General features: G+C 34.2%; 1 protein-coding gene across 1 annotated transcript; it reads right to left on the bottom strand.

Moving 5' to 3' along the window:
- Positions 1-9,374: 9,374 nt before the first annotated feature.
- On the bottom strand, positions 9,375-14,601 carry LOC143200198 (uncharacterized). The gene is made up of 5 exons (XM_076410600.1): positions 14,478-14,601; positions 12,218-12,427; positions 10,022-10,234; positions 9,735-9,965; positions 9,375-9,671 (listed from the first exon to the last, which is right to left on the bottom strand). Exons 1-5 carry the CDS (start codon positions 14,599-14,601, stop codon positions 9,523-9,525), a joined length of 927 nt encoding a protein of 308 aa, XP_076266715.1. The 3' UTR covers positions 9,375-9,522.
- Positions 14,602-15,844: the final 1,243 nt, after the last annotated feature.

The following is a 15,844-nucleotide window of genomic DNA, read 5'->3' as shown; positions in this document are numbered from 1 at the left end:
AACAATATACCGGTAATGTAAAATGTACAAAAACGTATAATGCAATCATAAAAAGTACGTTCAATTACTATATATACGCCTGCATATAGTAATACCTTAAAATATCTTGGGAAAAGTAGCACGATGTTGTTAAAACTGCTTTTATTGCCGTTTATCTTTCATTTTAGCTATTCTAACTTGGATCAATGTATTGATACAATAATCAACCAGCTGTATGAAGATTCTAATGATACGGCGATTTTGTATTACACCAAAAAATCGACCAAATCTCTGATAAAACGCCCGAAGGTTGAAGTGAATGATTTTCGAAAAATTATATTTACACAGAAATCAGTTGATGTTTATATCATCGAAGAAAATATATCGAACATGGAGGAAACTATGCGACACTGTTGGCAATCGAGATCCTTATTCGAAAGAAGTTGGTACATACTGATTTCGAATTTTTCCTCAAATAACAATTTCTCGTTTTTCACCAAGTACTACATCTCTAACGTCGTGGGCATTAATGATCATCTCGACATTTTTACCATAAATCCCTACAAATACGAGAACGTTCGCCAACCGGAGAACTATCCGTTTAAAATTGGAAATTGCAACGCATCATTCCGTATACCAGTTTATGAGTCTCCGAAAAAGTGGAGAAACACAACTGTCAGGGAGTATTTTCGATTTATATCTCCATACGCCACTTCTGATCATAATGGGTTGGAGGATAAACTTTTCGATGTCCTCAAACAAAAGCTGGAATTCCAAAATACCAGAAGGACTCTAGTGGGTATTGTAAGTAGAAAAAGAGAATGTTGCCAATTCAATTTTTTATTTATATACGCGTCATTGAAATTTGTGACGTCAAAAGTTTCCAATGATGCCGCATCAACCGTCAGTTTTAGTTCAGTTTGGCTTAGACATAAAAAAATTCTGATCGAACTAAACTAATTAACCAAAAATACTGTTTTCAAATACACTTTATTTTAACATTATAGTACATATAATGCATCTATTATCGAAGAACCTAAAACTGCAATTTAGAACAAGGGTTTAATATTTTGTAGGTTAGAGTTGTTTAATTATATTTACATTGAACTATATTCCACATGACCCATGAGGTAGAGTCCTAAGCGCATATTTTTAAGTAGTAGTATCCCCCCTGGAGGTCTAAATCACATACTTAACAATTATATATCAAAGTAATGTATTTTACTTTCATTCCAGAGCATATTTACCTTTTTACATTTAGTTCTTGTTGTTGTTTCGTTCGATGGTGTGTTATTTGTCATGTTATCTTCATATTACTGTATTTTTTATTTCTTCTGCTACTACCTATGTACACCATTCTTGATAAAATGATTCACTAAATTCTGCCTAATGGATTTGCCATATCTATAAAACAATTAATGTTCATTTTCTCCTCATACATTCTAAACTAATGCTCATGTTTAATTCTGAACAATTACAATCATATCTGGGTACATAAATCTTTCACGCCTTACAATTCCATTTTCTATGGTTATATTCTATTAATTATGTGCATACCTTAACCAAAGATGAAAGTGGAAACAACTGTTTCTGCTCTCATGACTCTGTCTCAGGAATATCCAGCATTATCATATATCCTGAAAGTTTCCTTTCCCTAGTCACTTTCAATGTCCGAGTCACTGTCCAAGGTAATCACTAAACTGTTAATTTCCAGTCTATGTAAAACATATTCACAATCCACCATTTATCAATTCCTTCCTCTGTGTGTCTTATTGAGTTTAAAATAATAACTGATGGTTTCCTCCAAGTTTTTTAACAATATTTTTTTTCAAACCATAACAAAAACATGTTATGGTTTATTTCTCCACGGTAGTTGCCCTTAGAATTGGAGGGAAACACTAATTCTGTAACAGGAATAAAACCATTCTTATTTCCTGTAAGAATAAAAATATATCTGCAATTAATTATTAATACATATTATGATCAACAAAACCTAATCAAATACTATTGTAACTTTTACCTTTTTCCATCAATTTTTGTTGTCTTTACACTTTTTTTGTTACTGTCTTGAACCATTTTGAAGTTTCAATTAAAAATATTAAAATAAAAAAAAATTAAATAAATTTTCATTAGACCTCTTGGAGGGTTATCTTTGCACCATTTAAATCCTATGCCCTGTAAGAGTGTATGAAGGGATGTCTTATATCCCTCAAAAAGATGCATATCCCTACCTCTTTTATGTATACTTACCAGACCAACATAGCGACGTTTTGAAGTCACAAATTGCGATAACACTTATATAAAAACTTGACTATAGGTATATATCTAGATAAATGTATTGGTTTTTACTGAAATACTACTCACTGTTTCATATATTTAATTTCTGATATAGCTAGCACCTTGATTCATCACCCGCCTTCTAAGGGACGGATTTTTTCACTGAAGTTAGATCGCTTGCTCTGCCATCTTTTTTGAACCTGACCTCCACTTGAGTAGTCCTGGGCCACCTTATCCCTAGCTACTCCACTCGTACCTCTAATATAATTGGTGATCTTCTTTTGAGATCTGGAGTTGACTTGTTGCATCCCCTTCCTATCTACTAACAAAATTTTCTCCCTTGGAAGTTATTAGTTTATTATTCCCTTCATAAACACGTCCTCATGTCAATTTTATAAGAGAGGACATTGTCCTTACCTTATTCGGTCCAAGTTCGGTGAACTTCTCCACTCTTACCCTGGCTGCAAACACATATATACCGATGACTCTCAATCTCGCAGCAGGCTTGGCAGTGCATTTGTGGTGGACAACCGGGCATACCATTTCAAGCTCCCTGAACAGGGTTCAATATTGACCGCTGAACTCTTTACGATCTTCAAAACTTTATCCTACATTACAACAGAATTCTTCAAATAATGGCTAATCGAATGTTTCCTGGAACAGAAATTCGATCATATCCTGGCAGCCTGTTCTCCCCTCCCCATCACCAAGAATGAGGTACGATGTCGTTGAGCCCAGGAGGCCAACCACAACATGCCCTTTGATGTTAAAGCTGATTTTTTTCCTCTGATCCTCTCTTCACGTTCCTTCCCTTCGTCAATCACGCCGTAGCTCTGAATCGACCGAAATTGGGTCACTGTCATTTCTGGCGCGGTGACTTGATAACTTCGAGCCCGCTTGCTCACTGTGAGTCTTATCACCCTGACCTTATTTCAATCTACCACATACTGAACGACTGTCGACGACTCACCCACAGTAGCTATGCTTGGGCTGCAAAACATTAAACATTCCACAATCAAACAGGAAAAAATACAGACAGACTCGTTGGATTTCTGGGAGAAATCAATTTTGTTCATAGAGTCTAGCCTATGTTAAGATAAGTGTCGCTGACTAAATAACCATTACCACTTCGGTATGCATGCTAGTGTGTGCTGTTTGAATAGAGTCTCTACTTTGTTATGGTTGGGTTTGTAGTCTTGTATTTGTGTCCATTTTTAAATTGTATACACACTAGTTATACTTTATGTCTTTCCCCGTCTCCCTACTGCTGTATAGTCGCGAAATGAAGACACCCGTTAAAGCGACAAACAAAAACTAAAAGCCATAAATAATTATAATTAATATTTTATCGACGGTATCGAGTGCCAGTAACCTTTACTGTTTTGCTAATCATATTTCCGAATAAGTCCAATGAGACATCCAATGCAAAAATAGTAACAAATTCCAATCTTGCGTAAATTTTGAAATACCTATATTTTCTAAAGAGTGTACTTAATGCTAAATGTTTTATTATTTTAGCGTAATATGCAAGTGGATGTCCTAAATGAGCATAGAGTAAAGATCAAACTACGCAAAAATGAGCTGGACGTATATGGTGGATTTTTTAACATTAGACTGCATGATGACGTCACTGCCTACGATCTCACTCCGACTTACATCATGGAGAAGATTTTGTGGGCCACTTCTGCATCTCGGAAAACCCCAACATGGCTTCGCGTGTATCGTATATTTCACGGTAACGTATACGTCTCTTTAATTGGTACAATTTTTGTTTCCTCAATCATCTTAAAGCTGCTCCTCGATGTAGACATCCTTGACTGGATCGAGTTATACTTGATGGCTTTTATGGAGCAACCGATCTTGGGAAAGGCTGTTAGAGAACATCTAAGATTGCCATTGATCGCTTATTTGTGGGCAATAATGATCATTAGCTCACTGTTCAAGAATTCCCTTATCATTATAACAGCCAGTACAATCAGAGAGCAACAGGTGAACACCATAGATGACATTCTAAACTTCAATTTGAAGCTTATATCCGGAATGAACCTATCCGTGATTTTCGAGTCCGTTGGTTATCAACGACCAATCCAAGATTGCGAATACAGTCAATGTATGAAGGAGGTAGCTTTCGGACGAGATATTGCCACTACGGTAGCTGAGAAAATGTCCAAATTGTATCAGATCCCTTTAAACTTCAAGAATGAAAACGGAGAGAGCGTCATTCATCTATGCAAAGATACAGTCATCTTCATAAAACCCATTCATATGATATTCTCTAAAGGTTATCCTCTGTACAATCAGGTCTGTGATATTATCTTACGGATGATCGAAAACGGCTGGATGAACAGAATCATGGATCAGCTGGAGACAGCGTCGAAGATGAAAAGTTTTAAGATAAACACTGACAACAAAAATATATCATTAAACTCGCTTTATTTTGTGTTTGTTTTGTGGGGGTGTGGGTTGGCAATTGCATGTTTGGTATTTATTGGTGAGTTTTGCTGGATAAAACTCAAAATTAGCATTGGTAACTATCGATTGAAACTAGTCAAAACAGTTGATAGTCGCAAAACAGTCGATAGTAAAAAAACTAGCGATTAAAAATTACGAATTATTGAAGTAATTACTATTTTCAGTTAAACTCACGGTTTGACTGCTTTTTTCCATTCGTGAGGATCAGCCGAAGATGTACGTATTCCTTCCCCTATAAATTGTGAGAGAGGAAAAGGTGGAGATAATTGCTTGGATCAGTTTGTTTTAAATCAATTTAAATGGGCAATTACCAGGTTATATTTTAGTGTTACTTTGGATTTATGAAAAATTATTGGAATAATTATTTTAAATATCTTTCATCGTATTTAATATTTGGAAACTAATGAAGACATAATATAATAAAAGTATGTTATTCGAATGTGTTTATTTCCTTCAACCGTATTATAAGTGAGACGGAGATGTACACATTCCTTGTCGGACTAATTTTTAAAAAGAAAGGAAAGAAATAATTGCTGAATATTATTACATTGCAATGATTAATTTCATTTTCAATGAAGTAGAATAATTTTTATATTTGAATGTTCTGTGGATTTGTAAAAAGGAATGGAATAATGGAGTATTTTTTTAAGATCTACAATAACCATCAAACTGAATAAAAACTAAATGTATACCTAATCATAGGAAAAAAAAATCCATGACATAACTAAAAATGATCGCACACAGTGCCAGACCCTTTTTAAATAAAATAAAAGATTCATTTATTATTGAACGGAAACCTTTTAAAATTACTATTCAGTAGTTGTAGTTGTGTGTTGAATTTCGAGTTGCGGAAATGTATTTATATTTTTTGAAGTTAGAATGGAAGACATCTCTTTTGTGATATTTTTTGTATCGTCTCAGCATTATTTCTAATACGAAATTCTGGTTTTTCTGGGATCTAAAAAATGGATTGGCTTTTATTGATGAATTTCAGATAGAAGAAGTTTATGATTCTCTTTCAAATATTCACAAACCATAGAACGTTTCGCTAAACGCATCATTTTACTGAAAAGATATAAAATAATAAAAATAGGTTATAAAAAGATTTTTCTATCTTACCTGTTGATAAAATACATTTTAACCAAAAAGCGCCGCGACCAAGCGAACATCATTATTTCCTTGTATTTTTTAATAGCCATGGAAATAAATTGTTGAATATTAAAGAAGAGTATTTACTGGAAATATTTAGTACAAATATTGAATTGAATATAGTATTTTTTTATGAAATTTAACATCTGCTACTGCAAAAAGTTCTTCAAATCCTTTGGAATCGATGCAATTTATGGAACTTTTCGTATCTAAATCTAGTTTTCAAGAATTTAGGAAAGAAGTTTTGACAATCAAAAGGTTCAAGCCACAAAATTGAAAGAGTTAGATCGAAATAAAAAAGTCATTCAAAAATAAATTACGTATTATTGCCATATAAACATATAAACATAAATATATAACATAAAAAGTAAAAAGAATTTTACTATTTATTATTCACAATTTTATTCTTTTCGTTCTAATATCAATAATGATCTTCAAAAATAACGTTCCAAAATGCTGCTGTATTAATGTACAATATATTGTTCTTTATAAGTAAACTGCTAGAAAAAACATAAAACCATACATGCTTACATATAAATCTATGTAAACATAAATTCGGCACATCTTTTCCAAGTGGCGGTTAGGACGACAGAGCCAGAATGTTAAAAATTAGTCGAATTAAACTAGTAGAACCAGTCGATACTAAAAAGTGGTAATAATTGACTATAGTCGTTTTCAGTCGATAGTTCCCAACGCTAATGAAACAATATATATCGAAATTAGTTGTGGTATTATTATGAGTTGTAAATATGTTTTGAATTAGTTATAGATGTACTAGAATAATTTGATTTTATGATAATGCTAATATTATAATAAGAGTTTAATTTTTAAATAGATGGTTTAACTTATGCTTCTTTTATACTGTATTGTACACTTATATTACGGTAGGTATATTACATAGTTTTGACTGACTAATTTATCAGCACACTAGCGACCCGCCCCGGCTTCGCACGGGTGTAATACTGATACTAAATTAAATACACTACAGAAAAAATATGAACGTTGTATATAAAAACATAGCGGCCCGCTCCGACTTTGCACGGGCATAAAATATATATGCCTATGTCACTCAATGAAAACATGATTAAAGTCGATCCAGTATTTTTGGTTCATTCATTACTGCCCTTGGTCTGCACGCATTAAATTTGGAGTAAAACAATTCCTCTTCCCCTATACTTACTATGAAGATTTCCTGCTATCTTTGGAATATCTAAATTCATACAATTTTTATTACATTACACATTTTTAAACGCAAATTTTAAATTTGTAATATCTCCGAAAATATTTGTTTAATTTACATGCTGTAAGGAACCATATTGATCTATATTAATTGCACACTGTATTTAAGGTACTTAATTCGATAAGGATTAATGCCGTATTGCTTAAAATAGCTTCGTAAATAAGCCATTTTCTCACGTAAAAAGTAAACAATAAAAATGGTTAACGTGGGTTATCCCTAAAAGATAAACATATACCATCAGGGACTTTTTTGTAGAACTTTTTATGGTGTACAATACTGTAGTACATTAATTTGATCTAACTCGTAGGGTTAGGCAGCGTTTTTGCTAATTGCTAAATAAGCCTAAAAAAATAGGTTAATTTACGACATCACATTAGAAACCTCTAAAATTAGCAATGTTGCCTTAGTATATTATGCATGTATTATACATATAAACCTTCCTCTTGAATCACTCTATCTAGTGAAAAAAACCGCATCAAAATCCGTTGCGTAATTTTAAAGATTTAAGCGCACATAGGGATATAGGGACAGAAAAGGCGACTTTGTTTTATACTATGTAGTGATTTATTTTATATAATACCAAATAACTAATGTTCTGATGAAACAATATTTAGTTTTTATATTAATTGCTTGCTTGTATTCTGATTGCCTTTTTCACTTTAAAAAGACGTTTATTGAGATAATTTGAGATAAACAACTGTATCTTTTCTCAACTTGAGATAAATATATATATTAATCAAAATATTTTCTATTATTTTTTTCAACCTTTTTTAATCTTTATTGCAACATGGCGATGCCGTGTAAAAAGAACAATTGGCAACGATCCAATAATCAAACAATTTTCTCACTGCTTCAGAATTTTGAAGCTGTGTGTCAGCCATGCTGCATCGATCTGAACAAGTCGTAATCAGAAGACGCTACCTCTGGCGAGTACCTTAAAGGAGGCAGAACTTCAGAATCGATCCACAAAAGTGCATTCAACTTGTAATATACTAAACCTTATCATATACACAACCATATGTACGGCAAGACTTTATGACCATGAATATTTCGTCTCGGTGTCGACGTAGATGGTTCTCCTGGTCTAACTTATAAATTTTGAAGCTTGATGTTGCCGTAGTACATTTAGTTTTATTAATTCATCAGCGAGCACTCTAAAGCTAAGCTGATTAGTGATGATGGATTGAGCACTTCCATAGCTGATATCCAATTCTCATGAGATTTCTTCAATCCTTAACTGGCACCTTCAATAAGTTCTCGAACAGCACGGATGTTGTCATTTGTGAGACTTGTTCGATCATGACTTCATGACTTATTTTCAATACGTTCTTGCCCATCCTTGAATTCTCTGACCCACGTATACACTCGATTCTGAGATAGTGTGGCATCCTCAAACTGTACCTTCAAACGAGTAAACATTTCCGATGGTTTAACGCCTTCGTTGGTTAAAAACTTTATGATATAGAGTATAGATAGAGGTTTGACTTGAATAGGCGAAATCAAGAAAATGTTTTGCGTGGTTCAACCAATGTTGGCTCTGAGACCACTTTTTTGATTGGTTCATTTGAATTGACCGAGAAAGGCATTTGATTTGATCGACATTGATTTAACGTGGTGAATTTTGAAATGTTCTTATTTCTGGTGAGATCTTAGTAATTCTTTAATTTTAACATAGATAGTATTTTTAATAACCTCTCTGTAGTATATTATTATTATAAATCAATATTTTCGTGATTCTATATTACAGTATTCTGGCCTATTATATGATCTGATTTCTTTACGAAAAAGTTTCGAAATTCTTTACTGTTGGAATATGAACACGCCATGACTTGACATTCAATAAAATCCTAGCTATACTTTAATATAATTTATTAATTTTTAGTAATATTCATGCCTATATTTTTTATTGTTCTACTTATATGGCTAAACATATTAACTATTATATACAACATTTGTTGCTGGTATAAGGATCTGTACATCGACAATGGTAAATTGTACATACAAACCCTTATAAACAATCATAAGAAAAATAAGCTAAAACAGTAAAATGCCTAAAACAAATGCGAGTCGTACGATTTTTTCAAACTAATTTTGAGGCTTTCTGATAAATATCTGACACGTCCCTGAGTTTAGGATATTCATTAAAAAATCGTCTTGCGATGAGTATTCTCCATTACACTATTCCTAACCTATTCGATATTTTCGATAAATTTATATACCCTGTTTTTAATTTATCCAATGGTTTTTTTCCTAACAACAATATAAAAATAACAAATATAATATTTTTAAAATAAAAATCTCGGATATTTTGTCTTGTATGAAGCAAGTCTTTGTGACTGTCATCAGTCAGTAGGAGCTAGGAGAGATTTATCCTAATGGTAGAAGGTATTGGAGCATATATTTGATCAGTGAGGTGTGATTGGTGGTAGATGGTGGCCGCAAGTCGGGAAATTTTCGGGTACCGGTGGTAGGTCACCTTCGGTGCCTACGTGAATGAGGAGATTCATACCAATGACGATGTGGAACAAAAAGTGACAGTGGAATAGCCAGTATCCTAAAAAAAATCATCATCATTAGTGTGCTGTTGTCGCGAAGAAGCTGTTTTATCGAGTTTTACCGGGGTTATCAGCTCTAAATCTGAAAATAACGTAGCCATTGTTTGGTACCGCGATAGTATCTTTGGCTGGCGGTAAGTTGAACTGCCGATGAAGCAAACCTCGTCTGTCCAGGTCCAGGGCGTGCTTCAAGTTGATTTTCTTCACGTTCTGGTCGGGCGACCGTCCCGTACCTACCACGTTGAAGGAGAACCCGTGCAAGTGGAAGGGGTGACTCAAATTAGGCGATTGTACTGAAATATAGCGATTAGTTTTCGTGCTTTCCGAGTCCCAGGGCGTCGTTCGTTACCTTCGTCTACAAGAACCACCTCCACGATGGCGTTGAGGGGGATGTCGACTGTGTGGGTGCACTCGCAGGTCGGGCCGCAGTCTGGAGGTCGGTTATCGCCGTTGCAAAATTGGTTGGGGTCAATGTCGTCCGGCTGGGATAGGGGAGGCGAGGGAGGAAATTGGAACGATATTTCGTCGATTAAACTGATAACATGATCACCACCAGTTGCAGCTGAAAAAGTGTTATAAATAATTGAGCTCGTAATACTAGGTACTGATTATGCATTAAGACAATTAATGATCCAGAAACGCTGATTATTCGAAGGGCATCAACCTACTAGGTGCTTGCATGTATTCTGAATGTTTGAAAAAGACATTTATTGAGAAAAGTTGTTACAATATATATTAGTCAAAACAAGTTCTATCAATTTTTCCAAATATTTCAGACAATATAGCGATACTACTACGATTATATACGTTGATTATTCGAAGGGAATCAACATATTAGGTGGCTGCATGTATTCTGAACGTTTTTCTCCCCTTAAAAACATTTACATTGAAAAATGTTATAATATATATCAATAAAAACAATTTCCATTATTTGTTACAATATGTTTCCATATTTCTGGTAACATGGCGATACTAGGTCGAGAAAACGATGTTGGTTTCATCATCGATCTATTTTTGCGCATATTGCATGAATCTGGACAAGTGTTATTCAGAAGGCACTATGTCTAGTGAGTATGCTAGGTGCGAAATAACTACCTATTCGACATATTACAATATATTGTTGTCATATAAGTGGATGACTGTGGAATGCATCTGTTGTGCAGCGCTGTTTTGCTGTTTTGCGTGAGTAACAGTTTGAAATTCAAACATTATTGCCATATTGTTTGCACACCGACATCCAGATACTGTTACTTAGGCTTTGAATAATATTGAGCATGTTCTTTACAGCCTTACTCTGAAACTTTTCCAATATAGGAGTGAGAGTTGGAGTGGAGGAGTGAGAATAACCAATTCGCACTACATAGCCTGTTTTCGAGTTGTTTACGCTTTGACTAGATGTTCTTTCATAAAGTTAATCTACGATCGAAGTAAAAGGTCAAGTACTTTGTGTGTTCCTGTTCCTTATACAATTTTACCGATAGACATGTTTATCTTCTCAGAGTGTAATTAGCATGAGCGAACTTGATTTTGTTTGCTTTTATTCTCCATTGGTTAAACTATTTATCGATTTTATTTAGATGATATTGGAGTTGGAATGAATCAGTTTTTGGGTCAGAATGCACTGGGAGGACGGTAGTATCGCAGTCATTGTGTCCTCACTAGTTGGAAGGTTGGGAACACTCGAGGATATTTCGTTCAACGCAAAATATTCATCATTAATTATCAAATGAATATTTTTCAAAGGCTTGACTGATGTCCAGGACGGCAGCAGAAAGCGTTCTTTCCTTTGATATGGTTCGAAGCGCCATTTTCAGTGAATTTGTTGTTTAGGTGCTCGTTCATTCTGCTTAATTAATAGTTTTTTGTGGTGTGGGTCGGTCCTATATGGACTGTCTTAATATAGATGACTCTTCTGAACTAATCTATACATTTTTGTGGTTGTTTTTTAGTCACCAGTCACAACAAGCCAATAGAAAGCGTTCTTTCCTTTGATATAGTTCGAAACGCCATTTTCAATCAAATAGAATTTCGCAGTTTTGTCAATAAATATAGCTGATCAAAATACCTGCAAGTACCTAATATTATTGGGAATACAAATAAATTTCAAACATTTGACAAGAGAAGATCGATACGTGATGGTTAAAAAGTTGTTGTGGAGAAAGTCATGTCGACATTTATTATTTTTGTTTTGAGTTTAAAATAACCATGTCATATTTCCGACATGGTATAGAAATGAAGCAAGAAATAGCGATGGATACTACTTTATCACGATGACATTATATTTGTGCAATTAATATTGACCTATGTCAATAGATAGGTAAACATATTCTAGCTTAGTTTCTTGGTCAGAAAATGTGGCTAAGATATACATTTGATGTTTAGGTATCACTTGATTTATATATAAAAATAGTGCAATAATTTTACATGAATTAATCAACAATAGATCAATATTTCATCACTCTGGTATTGATAGGTAGGTATATTGATAGGATTTTGCAATAAAAATGATTATAAAAAGTACAAAAAATATATAGTATATCCTTACCCAAAAATCTGTTATACGTGTGGACCTTGAACAAGTCCTGCGGTTTCCAGAAGTAGAACCTGAACGGCAGGAAGATCTTCACGTCCGGTCTTTCCTGTAATATGGCCTGGTCCACCTTCTTGGCGTTTCTCAATTGACTGACGCAGATCGCATCTTTGCGGGGCTTGTTGCAGATGGCATCCAGCGGGTTCAACACCTGTGGCAGGGATACGAGTCATACGAGTACCGTAAACGATCCACTGGCACACAGAACAAGTTAACAAGCCAAGGTTATTATTGTGTCGCCGATCAGTACCAAAATAAAATAATATATAATATACAAAATATATACCAGGTGTATCGGAAAGTCATTATCGATTTTTATTTTAAGTATTAGCCATTTGATTCTATTTAACTTGACCATCTTTCGTATGTAGAAATTTATAGATATCATTCCAAAAAAAAAATGTTTATCGAATGACCAAACGAACAAGGGAGGGAGGAAAACCATTCATCGAACCGTTTTCTAACTTTTTCGAAATTGTTGCTGTTCTGCAACGTGTGTCCCAGTGATGCGAAGAATCATATTATACGACGAGGCAAGTACTGAAGAGTACGACAGGTTCGATAATTTGTCCCATCCAAGTGCTTTCAACGCTTCCTTGGCTGGTTTTGCTTTATGAAACGGCACGTTATCGTGCTGTAAAATTACTTCACCGCGTCTTCTGGACCACTCTGGACGTTTTTCGATCAATGCATGGGTCAAATTGATCATTTGTTGTTGGTAGCGATCACTACCAACTGTTTCAACAGTCCGTAATACACCACGCCACTATGGGCCAACCAAACACAGAGCATTACCTTGCGACCAAAACGATTTGGCCTTGGAGTCGATCCGCTGACGTCGACAGGTGTTACCATAATTTTTTGCGATGAGGGTTTTCAAAATAAAGCCTCTCTTCATCACCTGTTACTATAGGATGCAGAAATAACTTCCGATTATAACTTTGAAGCAGTATTTCACAGACAATTCTTCGTTTTTACATTTGCGTGTCATTCAATTAATGCGCCACTCATCTTCCCATCTTTCGAACTTTCTCTAATGATCGAAATCGGTCGCTAATCGTTTCCTGGGTGACACTTAACACTTCTGCCAATTTTATTTTAGTTTGGGTTGAGTGTTCATCCGATAACTCTTACAGTTTCGCATCTTCAAACTGTTTCGGTTTACCAGAACGTTCTTTCCACGTCTTACATGTTTTTAAAGTTAGAGTATTTTAAGGTATGAGCATTCACCGTAAGTTTTTACCAGCAAATGATGACTTTCAGGGGATTTTTAGAATAATTAAATAAGAAAATTAATGCGTGCCGCAAATGTACGTTTTCGGGCACTAAAATTTTATAACGTATAGCTTTGAAACTTGATGGCAGTAGAATAAAATGACATGTGTCATATCATAACATTCCATACTTAAGCCTAGAATCATATTATACGACGTACCGCCATTTTAACGCGCCGTCTCATAAAGCAAAAGCGGCCAAGGAAGCGTTGGATGGGACAAATTATAGAACCTGTCGTACTTTCCGGTCCTTGCCTCGTCGTATAATACGATTAATCCGTTAGAGAAACCGGTAATGACTTTCTGGTTCACCCGGTAAATATGGACTTTTACTGTAGTTTAGTTCAGTTCATGATATTTTAACGATGCTATGATGAGAATAACTCATTTACTTAATCAAAAATCTCTTTATTAAATTATAGAGAAAATAGGGCATAGAGAAGGTAATATGAACACCATGCACTATAGTACATCTTGTTGCATATTGTCAACAATGGCTCCATGTAAATGAAAAGCATGCGTTGCGTATGTATTGTTCAGTTTACATGCCAAGGTTTTTTTTTGTTTATTTCCGTGTTTTATACTCTTTGCTCACCAACTCTTAAAACAAGCGATCGGTGAAATATGTGATCCCTCACACTTCGAAATAAGGAAAATGGTTGGTGCTCGGTTGAATTTTTGAACAGCTGAATTTTTTAATGTTTCGCGAGCAACAATATTCACGGTAATGAATATGATAAAACATCATCGGCGAAGAGGGATAGTAGCCGAAATCTAAATTTAACTGACAGACCGACGAATATTAAGGATTGTAGCCAGACGACATAAAACTACCTCTGAAAAAGTGATTGAAAGTGTGAGAAGTACTGATTCGACAAAAAGTGGTGCAACGATCATAAAACCTAGACACTTGATGATGGCAACAATATGGTCTGATTTACATTGGTTCCTACAAACCGGGTATATGTATGAAGAACCCCAATATAAACCTATGATGTGGACTGCCTGCTTTTTACAATCATAGGGAAGGTTCTGGTTGGCCAAACAATCACCAGACCTCAACATCATTTAATCATTATAGGGAGTTTTAGAGCAGGGAGTGAGGATTGAAGTAGTTGGCGGATGTTTTGGTACAAGAATGGGACAACATTTCGTTGGAAAATTTAGACACTACGAATCCATTTGGCGAAGAATATCAGCTGCTCTAAAAGCAAATGGTAACTCAACACCTTATTGATAAATAAATATTGTATATAGATCATATGATCATATTATTTTGTCCATTAATTTTAAAGTTCGAGTGGAAAAACTTACTGAACCCCACTAAAAAGACTAGTAAAGAAGGTCCTGCATTTCACTAACTAACGTCAAGAAAAGGCATTGCAGAATTAGGTATCCCTAAATAAACGTTTCAAATAAATAGGAAGGAAAAAATAACTTTCCATTCATATAAAAGTTAACTTAGTCAAATGAAAATAGATTTTTTTAATTGAAAATAATATGGTTTAAATTAATATTGGAAATGTTTCATAATCAACGTAGTTAGATAAAGTAATCTTCAGTGACAAAACCCCATTTTTATTTAGAAGTTGGATGAAAAAGCAAAACTGTAATATATTAACCTCAATTAATTAATAGATTACTATATAGTCCAAAGGTAGCTATATAATTGGTCCATTCGAATAATACAAAAACACCATTGATATTTACTTTTCACTTGTTCCATCAAGAACCAATAATTAGTTATGTACCATAAATAGAATAATTATAAGTAATAATGACAATGAATACTTTGTTATTTTTTCTCTAAATGTACTAAAAGTTTTTCCCAATATATCGAGGTTGGAAAGATGCACTCGTTTGAACAACCTTAAATTTAAACGTTGTTAAAATAAATCATAGATAATAAAAGCAACGAAAGAACAACGCAAAATAAATTTCAAGGCTATTTTATTCACAGAATAAAATCCATGGAAATTCAGAAAATCTTGATGCGAATCACCAATTTTCTACAATTATTATCCTTTTATTTATAAACTCTCTACAGATTCGGTGGGTTGTAAAAGAGGCTACCTCACAAACAAGAGACAAATCAGATTATTAAGTATATTACCCTTTTGAAATAAGGTCTATAATAAAATAAACAGAAAAGGCGGAAGGGTATGGTAAAGAATCAGAAGTCCTGCAAACAAAATAACGTTTAAGAATCAAATGATAAAATAATCTGTCATTTTATCATTGCTTCGAAAAATATGTCAGTGAATTATACCCGATAGCAAAGATTATTCCAAGCAGTTCAGATGTCTAA

Source organism: Rhynchophorus ferrugineus, unplaced genomic scaffold (assembly GCF_030347505.1).
Source record: "Rhynchophorus ferrugineus isolate W39M unplaced genomic scaffold, kcgeb_rfMv2 rfM7, whole genome shotgun sequence".
Classification (NCBI taxonomy): Eukaryota; Metazoa; Arthropoda; class Insecta; order Coleoptera; family Curculionidae; genus Rhynchophorus; species Rhynchophorus ferrugineus.
Note: the sequence above shows the minus strand (reverse complement) of the source record. Positions and strands in the feature narration are given on the sequence as shown.

Excerpts from the sequence above, each read along its gene's own strand:
- LOC143200198 (XM_076410600.1), bottom strand. The coding sequence starts at position 14,601 with ATGTTGAGGTCTGGTGATTGTTTGGCCAACCAGAACCTTCCCTATGAT. Across the intron at positions 12,428-14,477 it reads CCCGGTTTGTAGGAACCAAT|TATCCCTGCCACAGGTGTTG; the intron begins GTAAATCAGACC and ends TCGTATGACTCG. Across the intron at positions 9,966-10,021 it reads GGTGGTTCTTGTAGACGAAG|TACAATCGCCTAATTTGAGT; the intron begins GTAACGAACGAC and ends GCTATATTTCAG.